The sequence below is a fragment of the Mustela nivalis genome (genome assembly GCF_964662115.1).
Source record: "Mustela nivalis genome assembly, chromosome: 11".
NCBI lineage: Eukaryota > Metazoa > Chordata > Mammalia > Carnivora > Mustelidae > Mustela > Mustela nivalis.
The window spans coordinates 62,560,017-62,584,912 of NC_139030.1; the positions used below are offsets into that span (position 1 = coordinate 62,560,017).

At 35.4% G+C, this 24,896-nt stretch overlaps 1 protein-coding gene across 5 annotated transcripts in view; it reads right to left on the reverse strand.

Moving 5' to 3' along the window:
* The window catches only part of KCNJ3 (potassium inwardly rectifying channel subfamily J member 3), a 151,323-nt gene that overhangs the window by 108,659 nt on the left and 17,768 nt on the right, over window positions 1-24,896 (reverse strand). The window contains exon 3 of one of the 5 annotated variants that reach the window (XM_082689438.1): window positions 9,163-9,253. The exons of the other annotated variants lie outside the window; for them this stretch is intronic. Coding sequence (XP_082545564.1) covers window positions 9,216-9,253 — 38 coding nt within the window. The 3' untranslated portion in view covers window positions 9,163-9,215. Of the gene's footprint in view, window positions 1-9,162; window positions 9,254-24,896 lie in introns of those variants that run through there. 5 annotated transcript variants of the gene reach the window in all.

A 24,896-nucleotide genomic window follows, 5' to 3' on the forward strand; every position in this document is an offset into this window, starting at 1 on the left:
AAAAGTTACTCTCAGTAGGGCACAGCAGTCACTCTAAAATGCACCTAACAAACTAAATTTTCTAAACTTTGTGAATAATATCCTTTATATCCCACTTAGATTTTGTTGTTTACTACTTTGGACAAAAATATTGTATCCTTGTAGATTTGTCAAATTACCCTTGTATTTCCATATTTTTTTATTCTTCTATATTTGTTTTTGAGTCTTCTATTTTATCACCTAAAAGGTAGCAGCACTATCATTTAATATACTTGTACCTTTTTTGGAAAATTGTTTTTCTTTTCTTTTTTCTTTTTTGACAACTGTTTTCTTTTTTTAATTGACTGCTTTATTTATTTTTTATTTGCTGCTCTCCATATATTACTTGATATTTTCTCATCATTGAGTTCCTTTTGCCTGGTATATCTTTTACTATCTATCTGCCATTATATTTTCATCTTCCTAACTGACCTTCCTTTGTTTTTTATGATGCTAAACATCATAGCCCTGGGTGATGAACTGATCTTTAAAAGAAGTCCTTTTAAACAGAAAATGTACCTCAGCTTTATCAGATGTGAAGTAATGAAGTTTCAATGGTCTTTGTTTTGCTTACTAACATCATCTTTCCCTAAAACTCAAATGAGGAAATTCTCACTTAACATTAGTAACAGTTCTTCCCAGGTTTACCAAGGTCACAAACACTGAAGCCCCCAGAGGGTCAGAGGGGCCCAGTGGACCAATGCTTTAGCAGACTCCCTCTGGGGGGAAGAATTCTGTTGTGAGTTCCATAGGGACCAATGTCTTTGCTCTGAAGCAAATTTAGCTTCAATTTTTGTGTTCTAAATTTTTCTGCTCTGAGTTCTCCCTCACCCCATTTGCTTAACACATTTTAGAAATACATCAAACTGTCTTATTTTCTGATTGTATCCTTTCCTGCTTACCCGGATTCTTACAGCTTCCTTTCTCTGCATAAACATTTTTCTGTCACGTCAATGAAATTCGGAGGACAGGAGCTTAAACTCATACACGTAACATTTCATTTTGAACTTCAGGTCAATACTATAAATTACATTTTCAGCTATGATTTTCCACATAGACATTGGGGATAAATTTTTTTGCACAATTTTGTTCAATTCCAGTTACTTCCATACCCAGAAGATTTTACCGAAGAAATTGCCATGTTCCAGTACCAATAAAGCAATTCGATTCTCATAATTTTTAACACCATGAATCCCTTGTCACCCATTTAAAGATCAAAATAAAAAAATAAAAAGCTTGAGTTGGGGTAAGAGGCAGAGGGAGCAAAATTTCTATTAAAATACAAAACTGGGAAATGACATAATGAAGCTGTTAAATAAAGTAGTTTTTATTTCTCTGCAGGAGAGATTTACTCAAACTTAGTGGACAAATGAAGCACGAGATTTTGTAGCTTCCTGGAGATAATCAATCAGTGCAGGATACTGCTTACCAGCACCTGGCCTAGACTCAGAGTGGAAGGACTCTTAGCTCAGATGCACCACTAGCTAACCATGTGACTTTGAGCAAGTATTTAAATTTTCTGACAATCCGTTTCATCTGTCTTCTATAAAATACAGTAACAGTGTCTACCTCACAAGGTGACGAGAAGTTTCAATAATACATGAAACACTGAAAATAAGGACTAGCACATAATTGCTCAATAACTATATGCTAAGATTTTCCAAGATTATTAAAGCTGTTTTTCTCAGAAAGTACGGATGTAGTCCTGCCTTGAAACAGTACTACAACATTAATTCCAGGTACAAGATTCTCTAGAAAGCTGTGTTGTAGTGAGTAAAATATTCAGCTCTGCAGTACCTAGTATGAAAACTCAAGAAAAATGACTGAAGTGTTTTGTATTGGTCTTATTTGAAATTTGTATTATTTTCTGTCTGGCAGAATGCAGAGCCAGAACTTGCAGACTCTGCCAATACAAAATTTGTGGGTTTGATTTTTTATCATGTGCCACAATAAAATGATTTAGATGAGAAACTTGGCATTTTTTTGTTATATAAAATTTTCACCAAAAAATATAGGAAGAAGATTAAAAAGAGTTGGTTCTAAAGCAGACTCTTTAAAAGCAAAAACCCACCATCTGTAGCAGGAGGACTTCATAAAACCCAGGGGTGTCATCTTACCCAACTGTCAACACCAGGAAATGTGCCAAGGGGACAGATGCTAAAATTGGAAAGTCTCATCTAGGGCGTGACATCAGAGTTCTATAATTTCTCTCTAAAAAAGCATCAGTCACCAACACAGCAACAAAGTATTAAGGAGAAAACAAAACCACCCTCCTTAATGAAGAATGGCTTCCATTAAATAGTTATACTACTAAAATCTTTTTTAACAAAAATGAACATACTGGTTTGTGGGATGGGAGGTAAAATCTGTATTGAGCTAGTTTCCAAGAGACCAGGAGGCATTTTTTTTTTTTTTAAATTACTGGCAACAACAGGGAACATATGATCAATAAGGAAAATAATAACAGAAGCCATTACCAAAAATAATTTCCATGACCGTGCAGAGTCAAAGAAAAACAATAAGGAAATCTCTCCTCCTGTTTTAACAATACCCTGACCTGATAATGAAAACTGATAACTCAAAGATTGCAATCAGCATCAAAAACGGAAAATAATCTATAATTAGCAATATTACATGGGGAATCAATGGTCCAGAAAAACAGACATCCTTCAGTAAAACATATTTCATGCTCATTCAAGAACTGTTGAATTTGGATTTTCACTCCCATTAAATTTTCAATTCTATCAGAAAAGAAATTTGGCTTTTAAGATTTGAGAGTTTTCAGCTGTTTTCCAGCCAGGCTGAATCTGAAAGTAGACTTGCAGCTTTAATATCTACAGCAGAGGTTGCAAGCTTAAAGTGTGTGCCGAACAGGTAACATGAATGGGGGAAGCCAACTGTGTGAGAACTGCGGGACCCAGACAGAGGATGCCCCAAGTACAGGGGATGGATGCCACTTAGCTGCATGCTAGAAAGCAAGCCTGGTATTGTCAAATCTCATATTTTTAAGGGAAAGTTTTATAAAATCCACACTTGTATTTGAATCACCAAGTTATGTAAGTGTTGGAAGAAAGAAGGAAGGAAGGGGAGGAAGGGGAAGGGGAGGGTGGAAGGAAGGAAAAGAAAAGAAAAGATAAAGAAAGGAGATAAATCAAGCATTATTTTAAAACCATGGGTGCCAAATACGACAATAAACTAAATCGAACACACAGGTTACCAGATGGTAATCTCAGAAGGGTTTCCATTATAATTAAAGCTCATAAGGGTAAATATAGCTGTTTTGTTTGTTTAGCTTTGTTTGGAGAGTATGATTTAACCATACATGCCCCCCAAAAATCGCATGACTTTTTAAAAAAAGAAGAAATCACATGACTGTGATTTACAAGTTCTCTTCAGTTTTGCTTTTTTTGTGGTTTTGTTTTGTTTTTTTATTATGTGTGTATACAAAAGATCTAAACTGGCTAAGAAAAAAAAGATTATAAAGCTTTATTCAGCACCCTAATATCAGAGGCAATGCAAGATTTCTCAAGAAACCAAAAGGAAATGAGAGAAATCTAGTAGCTATTAGTTTTACTTCTAAAAGATAAAAGAATAATATAAATTTGGGGACACCTGGGTGACTTAGTTGACTTCAGCTCAGGTCATGATCCTAGAGTCCAGGGATCGAGCACTGCATGGAGCTCCCTGCTCTGTGGGGAGTCTGCTTCTCCCTCTTCCTCTCACCCTGCTCATGCTCTCCCTCTCCAAATAAATGAATGAATAAATAAATAAATAAGAAAATCTTTAAAAATATATATATAAATTTCTATTTGTGTTTCAGGTGAGAAGAAGCACAAATATAACCCAGTCGGGTTGTTGGTTGGCTTATTCAGTGTTTCAGAGGAAAATAAAATCATGAATAATGACTGTGTTTTAATGAGATATGAACCACCAAATACAAGTTTAATGAAAGAGATTCAAATAAATATATCTTTCTTTCTCCTTTCTAGTACATGAGTAAAAACAAACACCACCAATAAAAACACATCAAAGGTAAAAATGAATATAAAGGCTTCCAAAGGTGAGTATTTTACAAATTCAAACTGCTACTTTACTCCAGGAAACCCTTATTACCCACTTTTGCTTATTTCACTCTAAGGAAAATTGACATGGAAATTTTCTTACCATCAGCCAGACTTTTCCATTTCTATACTTCACTGCTTCTCATTTTTATTCACATTAAAGGAAACTCATATATCTATATATATACTATACTAACATGACACAATGCCATATTATTCAGTTGCTGAACACAAATGAAAATACTGGATTATTTCTCAAATATCAAAATAAAGGCAGAAAGAACACATTTGTCAAAACATATATGGCAGATTATATCTTGAAGTATTGGCTTGAGTGCTGTAGCTTGAGAACTATTCTGTATATTTGTATGTGTTCTTGCCAGCACAAAATATTCTACCCAATGCCCCACAAAGTACGAGGTTTTGACTCTGGCTGGTGGGAACAAGAACTCTCCCTGGGCTTGTGTAACTTCCAGCTACTCTTCCCTCTTAATACTTCTTGAGTGATTTACCCCCTAGCCTTGGGTAGCTCCCTCAAGCACACGTGGTGAAGATTATAGACCTCCAAAATTCTATCTCTTTGTTGCTCTCTTCTCTCAGGTAGTCTACTTCATGAACAATAGACACTTTGACTTCTCTGGGCTCCCCACTCTTCCCCTCAACTGAGGGAAACCTCCAAACTCTACCTGGGCGTCTCCTCCCTGCTCCACAATCTGGAAACCGTGCAGGCGGCAAGCAGGGGCAGTCCTAGGGCTCACCTCATTTGCCTCCTGTCTCTCAGGGATCATTGCCATTGCTCTTCCTCGTCTGATAGCCATTGTCCTGAAACTTGTTGTATAATATAGTTTGTCCTTTTTTTGATGTGTCGGGTGAGAGAGTATACTGTGTTCCTGTTATGCCATCTTTGCTTCATGTTATTTTTATTTTTCTTTCATGGATATATAATTTAGAAGAATCTAGGGCCTCCTGGGTGGCTCAGTCAGCTAAGTTAAGCGTCTGCCTTCAGCTCCAGTCATGATCTCAGGGTCCTGGGATCCTGGGATCCTGGGATCCACCCCCTTGTGGAGCCTGGTGTGAAGATCCCTTTTCACAGGGAATCTGCTTCTCCCCATCTCCCTGCTTATGTTCTCTCTCTCTCTCTCAAATAAATAAAAATTTAAAAAATAAATAAAAGTAAAGAGTAAGAATCTGTTTTTTTTCCCGACATTCATTACCCTTTACAATTCCTATTGTTTCATTAAATATGCACATTGTAAACCTTCATGGGGTGGGGGGGGGGATAGTACTAGAATAAGTTAAACCAGGGTGTCCACAAGCAGAATCCAATGTTATGTCTTCTTGTTTCTGTTTTGCTGCTTTTTACTTTTACTTAGTTAAAGTACTTTTGCTTTTCCTTGGGACTAGTGACTCCATGTCACTTTCTCCCACTCAAAATAGGCAAGAAATAACGGCAAGAAGGTAAGAGACTTCTTATTGTTTTGGAGTCTGTTTTGAAATAGACTCAGGTTCTAGACATTAAAATAACTGCATCAAGAGCTGAAATGCTTACATTTGTGATTTAGTATACCAGCCAATGTGTGCTGAGTTCAGGAAAACCATAGATAGTTTATAGCAATGAGAGAAAAATAAACAAAGGAAACAAACTCCATAAAAGATTCAGGAGACACTGAGTTTCCAGGAACTAATGTCATGATAATACACTGTATACTGTGCCCTGGGACATTAATAGAAACACAGTAGCCTTTTCTTTACAGTCAAGGATTATAGAACTCAAAATTGAACTTATTGCATATTTTACTGTATCAAATTAAAAGGATAGAGCTAAAACTGCTTAAGCCATACCATAGTATCTTTTTATTAAACAGACGGAAGCCAATCACTCAAAATCAAATTTTCTCAGTTTTTTTCTCTTTCACTTCTTCCCAAAGATATTAATGGAGATATAAAGTGAAATAGACACCAAGCATGACTTTCTTCAGAATTTTGACAGTTCCAAAAGATATAAATATTAAAATGGTAATTAAATGAAGTCATCTATGATAACATAGAAAGGAAAAATTAAATCTTCAGAACAATTGGCAATGTCTCTATAGATGCCTAGTTCTACTTTCAAATTGGCCTTCTTAATATTCAAAAACAGTTTGTACTCGCATCAATAATTCAAGCAAATTTAATTAACTACGTCCCAGATGAAAACAGAATAATGTAGGATTTTTACTAAATGTATTTCCAGGGATTTCCCTTCATGTTGGGAGAAAAGCTGCCACATAATTAACCTATTCTTACCCTGGGAGGAGGACTGTCTTGGGATCTCAGACGGTTTATGTCACCAGGCCCCCAACAGGGACGCAAAATGCAGCGAGCTAAAGCCAGCACTATTCCTTGATGGAATATACATGGAACTTGTTTCTTGAGCAGCCTGAACTTGTGGATAGGAAAACTATCCTTTTTTCCCATTTTCCTGCCTTTTAAGATCTGTGGGATCTCAGTTCTTCAGTAAATGACAACATTTCAGCTTTTGGGTAGCCTTTGGGTGAAGAACCGTCCGTTGCTGCTCTTTTCACTTTTTTTCTATTCACTTTTACTAGTAAATGGTTCTCATTACAATTCACTTTCATTACTAAATGGTTCGGTCTCATCGAAAATCAAACTTCTAGCTCCTGTGTAATTTTTTTTAGTTCACCTCAGCAGGGGCATGTGGTCTGATCCTTCTTCACTCTGTCTCTTTCTTCACGCTCTGAGTCTGCTTCTTCTGTGGGACTGGAAAGGACACAGGGAGGAGGGATCAGAGGGAGAGGAGTGAAACACGGGTGCGTCTGGTTCCAGCTGGCCCAGCACAGCTGGCTGTCTTGCTCTCCATTCTAGCAGTCACTAGCTGCTGGTTCTTTTATAGAACACGTGTAGATATATGGTGCGGGGTGGCGGGGGAGGGGTACACTGAGGTACCTTACCATTTCTTATGATTGGTACTTCACTGATTCCCTTTCTTTGTTGAGGCAGGTAACGACTTTTTAGAAAGAAGTCAGGGGTGTCTGGGTGGCTCAGTCAGTTAAGTATCTGACTCTTGGTTTTGGCTCAGGTCCTGATCTCAGGGTTGGGGCTGAGCCATGTGTCAGGCTCCCCGCTCCACAGGGAGTCTCCTTGCCTCTCCCTTTCTCTGCCCCCCACCCCCATCTCTCTCCCTTTCTCTCTCTCTCAAATAAATAAATAAATCTTTAAAAAAGAAAGAAAGAAATTTCAGACCATGGGGAATCACCCCAGATTTTCTTATGTTAGAGTCTCCCCGCCTCCAGCAGGCAGACTTTTTGGGCAGGATTCCCCTCAGAATGGCTGCAGTCCAGCTGCTTTCTCTAATATGCAGTTAGCTTATGGCATACTAAGGTATCCTTGCCATGCCTTTCCAGTCCTGTAGGTTAGGTCTTTCCAGCCCTATAGAATTCTGTCACCTCAAGCATCTCCAGCAAATTTCCAAGAATTCCCATGAATTCAGTAAGTGAGAAGCAAATATGAATTTATATTAGAGGTGGATGTCTCATAAAGATAAAGAGGCTGAAGCTTTGCACACACACACCCCCTTGCCTGGACTCTATCCAAATCTCTGGAAAGGGCCTTAACAATGTGTTCATATAATTAAAAGTTGAAAAATTTGCAAAACTAATGTAAAGAGTAATATAATTAAATCACCTACTGAATAAGCTCCAGGTCCCACAAAATTTGGATCTTCTCTATATTCATTTATGCTCACTGAACTGCAAGAGAGCCAAACATGTATCAGCTTCTCTAGGAACTCTCATTAGGATTTCTTCTCATCAATCTTCTATGGGATAGGGTGGACAAACGTTCCAGGATAACAAACTCCCCAGAAGGCTGACAATCTACATTAATAAATCTCAACAATTCCCTTCACAATGGAAGCTGGCAATGGACACTAATAGTAACTGAACCGTTCGTTTTGCTATTTTTTTGAAAATCCTACATAAATATATTGAGAATCTCCTTTATATACATACAGCACATATCAGTAATTTCAGCTTTGGAGCTTCAGCTGTAAAATGCAAGACAATAAGAAAATTTTCATGTAACTCCCTATTATATATGTATTCACCTGAGACAGCATAGGCGGATATCACTGACTCAAGCCTCCTCAGCCATCTAAAACAGTTTCCACTTAAAATAATAATGATAAAAATATTGAGGAGGATATATTTACATTTTATATTTTATTTTATTTTCCTGGAAAAAAAAAAGAAACAACCCTTTTTCTCTTGAAAGAACAATAGAAACAAAGATGACAGTTCACCAAAATTTTATTATATATCAATGAAAAGCAAAACACTGTAGATTATTTTGCAGAAGGTAAGAATCTGTTGTTTTTAAATTTAAATATATAATTAATATAGAGCAAGACAAGAATTGGGTTTAAAATAGCCAACTCAATAAGAGTTATAATACAATAACTAAAAAAATAAAATTAATTCTACAATTAAAAGAAAACGTAAAGCAGAATCTGCTAAAAATAAAATCTGTCTCAATACTTATGGTTTTTTACCATAAGTAAGCTGGCTAGTTTAATCTCTAAGTCTGGATAAAGGGAAGCAAATTTTGAAAACCAAAAGGCATACATATCATTAATAGGCTACACCAAAAAACAATACTGAAATTTTCATTTGTCTGCTTTTTCCAGCATTGGGTTGGGCAGGCTTAGCTCTATTTCTTGGAAATGCACTCAACATTTGATTTATTTTCCACTTTTTAAAATAAATTACTGATAAAACCTAAGTGTGTTTTTTGTACTTTCCATTCTTGAGTAATCTCCAGTTGAAGCTTTCAAGTGATCTGTAAATAATACAGATCCCATAATGTTTCTGAATGATATCTTGCCCGATTGTTTTTAGTGGGCCCAGAACCACACAGTGAATTTTGATGGGCAGTTAGTGGAACAATGCAAAGATGAACAGCTAATGAGGTACTTCGGATGCCAGCCTGGCATTCTGTCCAGGAAAAACTTCAAACCAAGTGGTGATACAAAGGAAAAAAATGATTAAAGTCACAAATCTTTTGAGCCTTATTGCAAAATATGACCCAGTAAGATGTTTTTATGTTTCTGCAGAGGCCATTGAAGTCTGGAATTGTCTTTCATTTACCGAAACACCAGTGGGTAGGTAAAGTATGGACTGCCATGAAAGAAGAAAGTGAGGGTTAAAAAAGAGGAAAATGCAAAACATAAATCCCATGCTAATTAGGAAACAATGACAAATTTCATAGCAACAAAATTGACCTGGGATACCTAGGACATTCAGAAATTTAAAATACAAAGATATGCAGAACGAGACAAGGTACAAAACTTATTTCTTAAAAATCTGTGCCTCTACAAATACTTTCATAATGGCAGGAAAAAAATAAATACATTTTAGGACTAGCACTTTTTAACCTAGTGAGTATGTATCTTGGCTTATCTCACAAGGTTGAAATGAAGACTTTGACATATAAAAGGCAAATACTCTCAGATTATTTCTTCGTCTACTGAGAAAAATACTGCCTAACTCATGTGTAGGTTGTTGAGTAAACAAAAGGCATATTTCGATGTGTTTAACCTCGTTTCTGGCATATTATAATCAATATACTATAACTGAGCTAGCACTACATGTCAGTAGAGCATGATGCTGACTTTTTTGGCACAAAAAGTCTACTTGAAGTGAATTAGCATTTCATCTTGACAACTCATTTAGTAGGAAAAAAAAAAATGTTTGTCTGAGAATGCACGGATCCAGGAATTCCCTCCATTAAAAACAAACAAAAATAAATAAAACAAAAACAAACAAACAAAAAACACTGAGTTGTGTTGTTTGAAAAAGTACCGAGAGATAATTTTTTTCCCCAGAGCAAGATCCCTGTCACCTGTTTGAAAGGGTAATGCATAATATGATTGCTAATTTGAGGAACAAGAGGTACAAGTTATATATATTTAAAAGATATCCAAAGAAGTTAACTGGCTTATTCAGAACAAGTCAAGTATATATCAAACATTAGTATTCTTTTTAAATTTCCTTAAATCAACTAGGTAAATTCTCATATTCACAAATAGCTAACTGACATAGTTAGCATTTGGCAAAAAGCACAAATAGGCAACAGAAGCTAGTAATTTTAAGATAAAAATTTTTACCACATACATTTGGATTTTTTAAATGGTCCAGAATTCTGCTAATCCCAAAGATGCTTTCTGAATAGCTTCATTATGTGACAACCCCATCCCTTATTTTGTGTCCCTTACAGAAGTGCACAGAGCTACCCAAATGATACCACACTGCCTCAGTCATTCAAGCCTTTGCTCTTGGTGCTGGGTAAAAGTCTATTCATCTTTTAAAATCCTAGTGAAGTGATACTTCATCTGAATAGGCTGCCATGACCTTGAACTCTCAGGAGCATTTAATCATACTTTCCTCTACAGGACACTTCTTTATTCCATGTCCTTCTATTATTATATGAATCACACCATAGAGTTAGAGGAATTACACATTTTTCCTTTTTCAGGAAAAAAAACATTCTAAATTACTTTTTAAATATGATTTAAAGTTTTAGTAGACCCACTCCACCACACCTCAGGTAGGGAGTAATTGCAGCTTATTGGAGGATATGATTTAACAATGCTTGTACATAAAGAATCACCTATTGGAAGTACATTTTTAATCTGTGATGAGAGTCAAACTAGAATATGTTTAGGGGGAAAAGCTCCTTGCAAAATGCACAATTAAGGATAAATTGACTATTTCCATAATATTTTATATGGGCTTTAACATTTATTGCTATACAATTAATGAGACTGTTAAAAAAGCTTATGCTATTTTTCTTTCCTTAGACCTTAGTCTTATTTCATATTAAAAAAATAATAATTGTAGGTTAATGCCAAATGACTAGACCAAATAATTTTAATACTCTGCTGCCACTAATTTTTCTTACTTTACATTAGCTCTTACAGGAAAAATACAAAAATCTTGCATTTGATTATTTGCATTTTTTTAAAGATTTTATTTATTTATTTGACAGACAGAGAGATCACAAGTAGGCAGAGAGGCAGACAGAGAGAGAGAGAGGAGGAAGCAGGTTTCCTGCTGAGCAGAAAGCCTGATGCAGGGCTCGATTCCAGGACCCTGAGATCATGACCTGAATCGAAGGCAGAGGCTTTAACCCACTGAGGCACCCAAGTGCCCCTGATTATTTGCATTTTTAAGTTAAGTAGAAGAAATATCATTTAAAATCAATATTTTTTCATTATATTCCATATTCACATAACCTTTAAAATTTGGTTAAGGAAGGATCTCCTTTTTTCTGGTATTATCCACACTCTGATCCCATCATTTTCACACACACACACACACACACACAAAGCCACAGAAAACCACCTTACTTAATTCAAGAAATTATGTACAGCTAAAAGCAATCAATTCCTGATACTCTTCTGGTTGGGACAAGGGAGTCAGAGGACATTCAGAACAATGCAATGGATAGAAATTTTCCTAGGAAATGTCTTTCCTGAACACAACATCAAAACCTTCCTAAGAGAAAGCTCTGTTGGCCTTTGCTCTTCCCCATTCTTTCCACTTGTACCTGAAATGACATCTGAAGGTGCAGTACCCTTGGGACCACTAGTAGGAAAGACAGATGTTGAAGATGGCAGCACAGGAAGACTGGAGACATCTCAGGACTCCAGGAGAGTCTCTGATGACATTCTGGAGCAGCTGGACCAGCCTGACTGCCTGCTCTGAACGTATTGTTACAGGTGAAAAACAAAGTTCCAAGTGTTGAAGGCACTGTTGATTGGATTTTCTACTATTTGCAATCAAATGCATGCCTAATTCATACAATCTTATTTAGGAGGAAACACTGCAAATATAAATCAAGTTTTCTGATTGAAAGTTATTCTGATTCAAAATTATTTCATTAGGATATGCCTTATAATAAAACATTAACTATTTTTATTCACCCTGTTTTTAAAACCAATTTATAGAGTGCATATTACTCTGACTATATAGAGAGTTAGTCCCCACGCTTTTCTTCTCATGGATGATGAGAAGTCACAATAATTAATCTTTTTTGTCAGTCATTATAGGCCAATATACTGTTTCACGGATGATGGTTTATAAAAGCATTAAGCTACTGAAAAATACTTTAAAAAATATGGTAAAACAGAATGGGAAAAAAAGGCCTAAGTCAATTCTGAGTTAAATAAGCTGCTAATAAAACAAGATCTCAGAGAGATATTCTAAATGTTGGACACTATATTTAGGTTCATGGTCCAGTTCTAAAGGAACTTAATTAAATGACCATGACTTAGTCAAAGGAAAGGCCCTTACTCTCATTAGCACTCTATGATATTTTACAGCATTTAATTATTATTTAATTAAAGGACAGGTGAAATTCCTTATGTCTGGCTGGCAAATGTAATTGTAAAAATTATAAATTTTGCCTGGAATCCTTCCTGGTATAAATAAATATAATTTTGGGGGCACCTTGGTGGCTCAGTGGATTAAAGCCTCTGCCTTCGGCTCAGGTCATGATCCCAAGGTCCTGGGATCGAGCCCCGCATCGGGCTCTTTGTTCAGCAGGGAGCCTGCTTCCTCCTCTCTCTGCCTGCCTCTCTGCCTATGTGTGATCTCGCTCTCCTTCAAATAAATAAATAAAATATCTAATAAATAAATAAATATAATTTTCAACTCATTCTAGTCATGCTAAACCTGCACTTGTCCATTAAAAATCTGCTGCAATTGAGAAAGCCTTCATTTCTGGTACTTATCAATAAAATGGCATTGTAATTCACATAAGGGCCCATCTTTGGTCAACACTTTTAGAGAACTAATAATATTGGTATATATTATATATGTTAATTCCAAAAGTGTGTTCAACTAAGAACTTTCTATTATTGTTTTTGATGATATAGATAACATTTATTAATTTTATTGGGTGACCCTTAAGTGCTAGATAATATACTAAGCAGACTCACTATAGTATCTTAATCTCCACCCCCAAAAAAGAGAAAGAAATAATTTCTACCTCCTTTTTTACAAATGAAGATACCAAAGAAAGGGAAATTAATCAACTTGCCCAGAACCATGTAAACACATGGTATATAGATTCTAAAACCAGACTATCTGACTCTGAAATTTATACCTGTAGTCACTGTGTACACTGATTCTCTCAAACTCAATACCCAATCTCCTCTAACACCTGACATATTTTAAAAACAGCAAGCTTGATACCATGCAACACCTTCTTCTACAGTAAACTGACTCTTCAAATAGTGAATCTTATTACTAAGCATGACAGATTTGTTCCTGTGGTTTCAGGAATGTACCATAAAAATTCCCAGAAAGTGAGGTTAAACCTGTGGTAAATGAATAGAGAAGTTTCTGTAACGTCACCAAAGTTTTGAAAATATATGATCTTTTTGATATTCTCCTTCCAAATTGACATCAATAGAAAGTGGTGAAGAGAGTTATATGGCTTCTCCAACACCAGACCAGAGTGTTTTAAAATACATAAAAGTGAGGACATAACATGGTAGACAAAAGTAAACCACAAGGCTATTTATATAGAGAATAAACAATGTCAAGTGCATCAGTGGTTTCACTGGCTATAATTAAACCACCAATTAAAAAAACGAGGCCACAATAAATAACTAAGATTGTATTTTTACTAAACATATATGCAAGGACACAAAATAATATTGAAATTTTGGTGCAACCAAAAGGGTTAAAAAAATACACCTGAAGAAAAATGACATAAATGAAATACTAATAAGTTGAAAATGACATGAAAAAGGGATATTTAAGTCATTTTCATTCATCAAAATCATTATATTTTATATATTATGGAACTTAATGATTAAAAAATATTAATTTACCTTTGCCTTGCAAATATGATAAAAAGAATATTATTTATATATTAAAAACAAAAGAATTTACTCAAGAATATTATTGGACTTAGTAAACATAAAGTGGCCAGTTAGGAGCAGAACTGGTTCTTTCTACCACAGTAGCCAGTCATGTAGGTTTAAGACTATTCTAAATGCAGTTTTTAAGAGTGCCAAGTGTAAACTCTGCACTCCAGAAGTTTTCAATATAACCAAATTCTGAACATGAAAAACTATACAAAAAGATCTATAGTATTTTCTAAACACTGAAAGATACAGCTTTTGAATAAATGTAGTTTATACCCTTTCCAAACATTAATTTTCAGGGTAATCGCCGATCTTTACAGGTAATAACAACTAGTTAATAAAAACGGAAAGTCGAGCATATTGCCAAGAGCTAGTGAAATAGTTTGACACAGAAAGTTAACTAAATATTTCTAAAGAAAAATATTGTAAACAGAACCAGGAAAATTCGTGTCTTTAAATAGGTGGCACAGGCGTGGGTTAGAGGTGTGAAAAATGGCAGACACAATAAGTTTGAAGATGTTTTCCTATACAGGGCTTAAATTCTGCAATGCATGGTCTATATATCAGGTCTTTGAACCCTTAGGATAACTTTGAGTGATAAGGAGAGGAGAGGATACGTATTATTATCATTTCCAAAATAAAAGTAACTCAAAGGAAAAAAAAAATCTGCACAAAACACCCCGTTAGTTGGTGGAAGATGCAAGATATAAAAACTAAAAACAAGTAGAACATAAGTCCCCGAAAGATAATTTTGAAGATAAAACAAACAAACAAAAAACATTGTGTGACTAGTGAATGACAGAGCAGGAATGTGATCTGATCAAACAAGTAACAATTTGAAGGTTTTGATTTTTGAAAAAAAAAAAAAAAAGAGGATATTAGAGGATATTATTAGAGGATATTATTACCAATGAAATTATATTTCTCAAAGGAGATTTTTAAATGTAAGAAAATTATTTTGAAACATGGACCATTAAGCAACAAAAGAGTCTCCTATGGGAAATATTAAAAGGCCAGATGAGTCATTAAAAACTCTTCGGAGTCAGATAATACTTCTTGTCTCAGCTCTGCATTAAAATATATATGTAGGTTCAAAAAAAAGTAACATTTTACTTATATTTATAAAGAATGTGAAGTAAAACATTACATGGGTAATGTAACAGTAATATAGAATTTACTTTCACCCATTATACCAGATTTTATTCTCCCAACCAGTTAAGATCCTCATTTTCCAGTTTGAAACCAAATTATATAGGGGCATATCAAAGTTAATGCACAAAAACAAGCAACCTGTTCCTATGGCACATAATTGCTGGCATTATTTCAGAAAATGAGATGAGTCAGAGAAGGAGGCATTTTCCAACATGTTATGCTCTCTTCTCACTTTTGCTTGCAGAGTGAAAGCCACTACATTAGCAGGAAATCTGTAACTTAGATTGACCTTGATAATACAGCAGGAAAAGATCCTTCAGCCCTTGGAGAAATAGACTTATCTATACATTTTCCCCCCTAAAACAAGTTGAAATGGCTTTGTATCAAAAATAGCACAGAGGGACGCCTGGGTGGCTCAGTTGGTTAAACAGCTGCCTTCGGCTCAGGTCGTGATCCCAGCGTCCTGGGATGGAGTCCCACATAGGGCTCCTTGCTCTCAGCAGGGAGCCTGCTTCTCCCTCTGTCTCTGCCTGCCATTCTTTCTGCCTGTGCTCGCTCTCACTCCCTCTCTCTCTCTGACAAATAAATAAAATCTTTAAAAAAAAAAAAAAGCACAGAATTTGTCTATAATTGGTACCTACTGAATCGTTACTCTTATAACAACACAGATCAAAATAATAATAATGTAACAGCAATAATAATCATAACATCAACTCTTGGTTAACCTTAGGTGTGCTCATCAGAAGACATATGTATACACACACTGACATTTTGAAATTTCAGATACTCATAGTATCTTTTAATTAGGAATTATTACTAATAGACTAATCTCTGGAATGATAAAATTTGTCATCTTCAAAGTGTTCATCTAATTTTAATATACATCAAATTTCTGAAATTTTTTTCTTCACAGAGTCATAACATTATTTCTTAAAGAACTCTGAAAGACAAATGGGGCATAATTCAAAACCTCTAGAACTACATGTTAAACTATAGAGTATAAATGCATAATTGAATGAGTTCACATATCTTCACAGATTTCTTCTAAAAAATGTTTTGAAATTCCACTTCTAATTTAACATGATTTTTCATATCACTGTGTAGAGGATCTTCAAAAGATGATGTCAAAGACAAATTCATCTTAAATACTAAACTTTTTTAAAAGAATAAATTTGTGCAACAAATTTTGGTTAAAAAAGTAATATAGAATACGTCATCTGATATGTGAAATGTACCTATCATATTGATGTGAAGTGTTTTTAAAAAGCTAAATGAAGTGAGCACGACAATGTTATATATGGTATTATTTATTTTATACATTATAATCTGGAGCTCTTAAGCACATCCTTATTGTAGTTTTTGCTTACCTGCTCAGAAACCTGGCCTACCTTCTCTTCCATCTGATAAACTGAAGTCCTGGCACTCTCGGCCATCCACAACCTTCTCTCAGTATCTTTCTGGCCTTACCTTTTACCCACACTTCCTACATCACATGCTTCAGTCCAAATATGAATTTAGAAGCTCTTCTGCTAGGTGGTCCCTGCATCTTCACACCCCCAGCCTGTACTCTTTCTTCATAAGTATCTTCTCCTTCATTTTCAGGCATCAAACTTCCTCAAGGGCAAGAGGAAAGTTTACATACTTCAAGTTTTCAACAAATCTTTCTTCATAATATCGCCAAGAGTGGATGCTTCTTCAAATTTCCTTAAGCAACAGATTCCCACCTCTCCTCTGAATTACTGCAGTAGCACCCTGACTGTTGAACCAACCTCGGTTTTGCCTCATTTACTACTTTCTTCATGGTCAGCCAGAATGATTGTTTTTCCTAAAACACGATTGTGATCATGGCATGCCACTTTCCTGCTTAAAAGCCATCTGTGGCTCCCAGTTACTCATAACAATTAAGTGCAAACACATACATGACTTAAAGGCACTGCATCTTCCAGCCTTCATTTATCTATTACCATCATCTAAAACCCCTTTTCCCATTACTCCATATGTACTCTGTCTTTAGCCATATGACTATCACTCAGAACCTAAAACGTAGCAAGTTTTCTCTTTCCCTTATTGTATTTGCCTAAAAAAGGATTTGGCAATGCTGTTCAAGATCAGACAAATGTATAAGGCATAAATCTCTTGATTGCCCTTCCCCTCTGCTCAGCTCGGTAACTAGCTGATCTGATCTATAACTTCCACCCTAGTAATAGAAAATCCTTGACAGGTCTTAACAAAATATAGTCTCCATCATTATAAACTATGTTAAATTAGAGAAGCCAGAAATGCATTTAAAAAACTGAATTATTGTTAGTAAGGAGAGCGCCAGAATAAGAGTCAAACATAAAAGCATATTCCAGACTGTTCCACCAAATGCTTCTGAAAAGATAAGCAAGTTGTTTTACCTCATTGAATCATGCTTTCCATTTCCCTAAAATTTTAACTAGATTATCACTGAGAAGAATTTTATCTCTATAATTCTATCATTTCAATTCTACTATTCAATTGTATTAACAGTTGTTTCAAAAATCATGAATATATCTCTTTTCTCCCCCTCAACATTGTCTGGCTCTGATGATATTATGATTTTCGGTGTAAAGAAAGAAATATGCTTCTTCAAAGCTAAAAGTAGCATATTAGATTTTTCCAAGTGTATCCAAACCAGAGAAGACATCATATCAAGCACATATAATCAAATGACTAATTCTAATAAGAAATAATATTTAACTGGTATCTGTACTACTGGTCTAGTAGAACTTGAAAGACAGAAGGGCACCCTTTAAAGGTCCAGTACCCTTCTATAGTACATTTTAAACATGTTTAAAGATAAGCAAAATTCAGCTTGTTTAGACTGAATTTAAACATATTCAATAACTGAATTAAAAACTAAAGACCATCAGTCTATTCCATAGAATGGACATAAAAAGTTCTGGACCAAAAATCTGTCCCCCATTTTAGCGAGTTAGCCTGAAAAACTTAAGACACCTAAACTTTATCATCAAGGACTCACGTGAAGCATTACCAGTCTACAATTTACAGGCTATAACATACTAAAATCTTAACTACATGAAAAGAAAAGCCATGTATGTATAAGAGGTTTGCATTTCATGTATAAAAATGCAAAATGGAGAGTAATGAAGCATATTTGAGAAAAGGCCACTGGGAGAAATGTAGAGCAAAGCAAAACCAGGAAGAAACAGATAACACATGTGAAGACATTTTTGGAACCGATAATGCTAATCTGAATAAATACACATATACAAAGAGGCTACATCATTTTCTTTCTACATTCTCTAAGTAGTGCTGCCAAATATGGAAGGATTGGAGCCATTTCTGGGGAACTGCTGAATCAGGAGCATGAGTCAGAAAGTAAACCCTCAGCACAGAGAAAGTACTTAAAAGAAAAAAAAAAAAATGTTGAGAGCTCATACACAAATAGACAGACATTCAGTTCATAAGGTCTAAACCTTCTGTAGTCATCAAAGCACCAGGCACTCTTCCCTTCCAAAACTTACCCCATCTGGAAGAAATCTGCCCTCCCAGGAATTCTGATTACACCTGGACCTAAATGTTGAGATACAGCACAGAGTTGGTCCTGCATGTGACTAAAGATGGCTCTGAAAACTAATGGCAGGACATTTTTCATCTTAAATGACAAGAAATCTAAACTAAAAATAAAATTAAACAAAATAAAATAAAGGGCTTAAATTGTATTAAAACCTAATTTAGAAACATACAAAAAATTGTTTGACAGTAATTTAAGGGAGACTAAGATGCTCTTTCTCCAAAAGCCTTGAAGATTTAATTATCTCTCTGAAATGGTCTAGACGTCACTGTTTTTTGAACGAGGCAGCAAGAATGGATCATGAACTATTCTCAGGCTTATGAGTATATTTTTGGCACGGGAGGTTCAGCAAATGCATCCCATACATAATCAACACAATTAAGGTAATGCTCCAAGGATAAGTCACCTTTGAACAACAACAAAAAAATATTTTCCTCCTTACTCCTCTGCCCCAGACAATACCTTCTTGATTTCATGATGGCACCCTGTTATCATCATTAATACATATTAAAATACCATCATTTATATAATAACTCTATATAATGTTTATCTCACTCAACATATTTTTTCAACAGCAACAATCAATGACTTTCTATTTGAATTTCAGTTCTAACCTCTCCTGCTCTAAATGGGCCAATGATCTTGGCCTGATCTTGGCCAAGGATCCAATGGCCCAGATAGAGCCTACCACATAGAATTCACAAAGTAATAACTAATCAAAACAAAGCAATGTCAAATTGTACCTATGATCCTGATTTGTCAAAATAAACTCAGTCTATCTGGATCTCAAGTCTTATCCACTCATTATCACTTTTTAAAAAAATATATTTAGATTTTATATTTAATCTCTGCAATCTTTACAAAAGCTATCCCAGAAATCTCTCAGCAATTTAGCTTTAATGTCTAAGAGCCTGTGTTAGTTTTAGTACACAGTTGTGAGACTGCTCTTTTGAACTTTACAGTAAGCATAATGATATTCTCTCCTATGAAACAATAAATAACCACAGACAGTGATATGGTCTAATGTATGTGTTGCAACTTCAGTGATCAGAATTCTCTCCATCAGCGAGTGGCCCTAACATCCTTGCCTAGCGTTTATATTACATCTTCACACAATGTTCCACAATAGCTGTCACATCTTGTTCTTGCTTATGATGATGAATAGCAAAGCATTTTAATTCATACTTCTGATTTTCACTGCTTTTCTACCCATATTAATTTGCATTTGGCTACACTGATCAGCACAGTCTGAATTGACACAAAGCTTCATCTCTGAAGACTTCAGAAATTTCAAGAGCTAAGTTCTCTTTCATTTGTATAACATGTCAGTGTGGTAGATTAGGCCAAGACAATGTAGTTGAGTAGTTAATTCAGTAGCTGTAAGTAAGCTGTAATCCTGGTTGCTGGATGGATGCATTCTCAAACTGCAGTGTTCTTAATAAGAATCACCTGGGTGCTTATTAAAAAGGCAGATTTCCTGAGCCACAAACACCAGACATTTTAACACTGTACATGTAGATAAAAGCCCAGAAGTCAGTATTTTAATAGGTATACCAGTATACCATGGGATTCCAACATATATAGTCCCAAAACTTCACTGAAAAAATCTCTGAGAAGGAGTTAATGTTTAAAGTGTGAAGTTCCCTGTCATTGGACTAAACCGCATCTTACCAAAAACTGTTCTACCCAATTACAATTCTCCTATATCTACATTTAACAATTAGCTAGATTATCTATAAAGTTTGCTAACTTATTTTATTCATATCAGCTATAGGTCAGAGTGTCACAAAATTTGGTCTTACCCTCCCTAGCCCACTCTACCCCCAGTAATTGATCCAGACCAACCGCCTGCAAAGCAAATGAGAAACTTCCATCCTAAGATGCTAGGATTGTATTGATTAAATCCCCTATAAAATGCAGCAGTGAAAATAATCGAGAAAATAACACATGTGAAAATACTATTTTTAAGTATTTTGGGGACTCCAGTGCTGACAAAAGTGGAATAAAGAAAATGGTGGAGTAACTCCAGTCGTGAGTCTGAAAAGACCTAATCCACCATTATTAAAGTAAACTTCTCAATTAAATTGAAGCAGGCATTTAGGAAGGCTTAACTAACATTCCTGACTATTAAGTAGAATGACCAAATACCCCATTTTGCTCAGGACTCCTGGTTTTATTTGTTTTTATCTTTTTTTAAGGTTTTATTTAGTTATTTGTTGGAGAGAGAGAGAGAGAGCACACATGCAGGGGGGAGCAGCAGGCAGAGAAAGAGGTAGAAGCAGGCTACCCACTGAGCAAGGAGCCTGATGTGGAACTTGATTCCAGGACCCTAGGATCATGACCTGAGCCAAAAGCAGATGCTTAACTGACTGAGCCACCCCGGCATCCCAAGAGTCCTGGTTTTAGCTCTGAAAGACCCATAAAGACCCATAAAGCTTTCAACTGGGTGAGTTGGCTGGCCACCCTACTTAATGCTTCAGTATTTAGGCATTACATTGTAAAGCACATTAAAAATCCCTATAATGGGGCGCCTGGTGGCTCAGTGGGTTAAGCCTCTGCCTTCAGCTCAGGTCATGATCTCAGCGTCCTGGGATCGAGGCCCACATTGGGCTCTCTGCTCAGCGGGGAGTCTGCTTCTCCCTCTCTCTGCCTGCCTCTCTGCCTCCTTGTGATCTCTCTCTCTCTATTTCAAATAAATAAATAAAATATTTTTTAAAAATCCCTATAATGGACCATCAAAAGAAAATTCTGTTAAGTAGGATTTTATATAGGAATGCTCATGAAAATTAAAGCTTTAGATTTAAGAAAGAACCATGGCACCCTAAAGTTTGAGCTTTACTTTGATTCAACAAATTACTGAAGAAGGATCTCTAAAAAAGAGATCAGGAGCATGAGTCAGAATGCAAACATATTCAGAAGCTATAAATGCTTAACAAATATATAATCAATAATTAAGAAGCAATAAATGCTTAACAAATATATAATCATAGACGTTAGGAGGAGGAATATACATTGACATTTCCAATATATACAGATTCAAATATCATGGACTTTTAACTGATAAGGTAGAAAGTCTTCTAAAACTACAAAAATTACTTTAAGAAGTAACAGCAATACGGGTAGAACAAGAAGACCAAAGAGTTAAACAAGTCACACTTGCTGTAGGTCCTGACTACAACAGTTGTGAGAACCTCAGTGCTAATGGTTTCGAATATGTAATGTGAAAAGAGAGATCAAATTGCCAGTGGTCAGAAGAGAGCCACCTCACTTACAGTTACGACTAGGGGCTTTGCTGATCACTATGTTCTGACAGATCACTGAGGAGTCATGATTAATTACAAGTTAAAAAGTTAAATAGTGTAATGATTAATTAAAATTAATAAAGCTAAGTCGTGTAGGGGACAATTAGAGGCACATCTCAATTGTTCCAAGTTGAACTTCTGCTCTTTGATTTATTCATTAGAAAATTTCAAACTGTTTTTAACTAATAAGGAGAGAAGTCAATGTCTTATTTGTGCTGTTTTATTTCTTTTTCTCCATTTATCCTTTGGTTTCTTTGGGTGCCTGGGCTTCTAAGTAGAATGAAGAACTTTAGTGGGAAGGATCCTAGGGCCCTTTTCTCCATTCCTGTTTAATCACAAGTAACAGCTTTAAAACCAGAGGATTTTTTTCCATTATTTTCAACAGTCGCATAGTGTTGCCTGAGCCAGGCAATTTCACGGGACCCAATTACCTCTGGTCTGGTCTACTGTAACAGCCTAATAACTGGTCTGTCTCCGGTCTCAGCCCCATTCAATCCATTCTCCACCTACAACCAGAAGGACCTTTCAATCATGCAAATATGATCATGGCATTTTACTGCTTAAAATCTTTCAAGGGATTTATTGCCTGCAGAATCAGGCCCAAACTATAACTCACAGATAAGTTCCTTTCCAGCCAGTTACCCTCCACCAGTTCTAAACTCTGACCATACCAAATTACTTGACTCAACAAAATGAAGTCTCACTTTCTGACCCTCTAGCCAGAATGCCCAGCAATCTTTATCTTCCTGATGACCTTCTGCTTCTGCTTCCTATCTCTGCTCATGCCATATCCTCTAGGGAGTTCTCAGACCTTCTTAAGAACAAATCCATCAGTGACCATTATTCTAGCCCCTACACAGCCCTGACACACAGGCCTGTGTAGGGGACTAGAGCATATTTTGTTAATACTCATTGTTACTCAACTTCTTTCTCCCTATAGATGTGGGCTTCTTCCTTAATCATTTCTATACTAACTCACATTTAATATAACATGGATAATCAACAAGCATGTATTGACTGATTTCCTATAAGAAACAATTTGTGACTCAGAAAACAAGCTCATAAAAAGAGAGCAACTCTATTAAAATCAGTGAAAAATAACAACTGATCAGAAGTGTTTACTGGAATCTATGAAATACAACATAAATAGCCATAAAAAGAAGTCCTCAATAGGTCTCTGTAGGTATAATAAAGCACATAAGTGATTAAGGTGAAAAATTATACATATATATATATAGAGAGAGAGAGAGAGAGAGGTATATACATACACAGACACAAATATATATGTATACACACAAACAAACACAAAAAGAAAATTTTTTTTAAATTGCATATATACTACTGTATACTGGGGACATGGTTGCTGTTAATAATGTACTAGTTATACAACCAACTTATACATAAAAGGAAATGCACGCAAATGAGCAATATGAACTGAGAATTCATGAAATAAAACTAGTACTCCATAGATACAATAATTTCAACCTCATTAATGATCAGAAAGAATAAAACAATGTCATATTGGAAAAAAAATCAATTGTAATATCCATTGTTGGCAAGGATATGAAGAAATGGGCACCTTCACACTTGTAAATTGTTACCAACTTTCTGGATAGCAAACTTAACATATGCATTAAAAACTAGCAGATTTATATGCCTCTTTATCCAAGAATCCTATCTCTAGGAATTTTTAGAAAGTTGGTAGTAAATAAATTAAAACTATGAACGATAAAATATTTACATTATTAAAAGGAAATACCTAAAAAGTCCAAACTAGGAAATAGCATAGATTAGCATAAAAGAACACCATTAAAACTAATGGTGGAGAATTACAATTTGATGTGAAAGGTATTAATAGTATATTATACAATAAAGTAAGTTATAAAACAGTACATGTGGCATACTAACAGTATATCTGAATGCAGACACCTGAAAGGTTAATGACCAATAAGTTAGCAGTATAGTGGTTGAAATTAAGAGTAGTTTTTATTTAGCATATTTGTGGGTTTTATTTGTTCTTTAATGAGCATTATTTAATAATCATTTCATAGTCAAAAAGAGCTTTTTAAAGTGAATTATAAAAAAAAATATATAGACTAAAGAAAGACACCTAGAGGGAAGACTGAATAAATATGGCAACAGAAATGGTATTATTGCAGACATGGGAGCCAAGAGTGAGCATCAGTGTATGGACATTACATTAAAGAAACGCAGACTAATTTTCTCAGGAAGAAATACATGCATTTTTATATGACAGTAATTAGAGATTTTTGAGCATAGATATATCATGAAAGTAGTGTTGCAAGCAAATTTACTAGGCAATAGTGTGTAACCTGCATGTAAGCAGAGATCCTAAATCCACTCCTGGGACAAGTACTGTGATTTGGAAGTACTATTATCAGTGCTTAAAGAAGAAGTGAATTGAGAGACCTCCATTAGAGAAAGTGGGGCAGCCAGTACCCTGCTCCTTTGGAGCCTTTACTAATACCCATACCTGGAATGCCCTTCTCGTAAGCTCTACTTAAGATACGGTGTTTGGTTTCAAAGTTCACCTTCTCATTGCAGTCTATCCTGATTTGCCTATGCTCCCAACACCTCTTGCCTTGCTTTATTTTTTTCACAGCACTGATCACTTTCAACATTCCAGATGAAACACTTCATTCATATTTATTTTGTTTTCTATTTCCTACATAAGAATATATGAATCTACAAAGGCCGAAATTTGTTGTTGTTGTGAACAAAGGTGTCCCGTAGGGTCAGGAGAGTGTTTAGACTCCAACAGTTATTCAATAGGAATTTGTAGAATGAACAATTGGATCTAAAGAGGGAAGGAGGTGGGGAGTCTGAGATAAAACTACAAACACTAACGG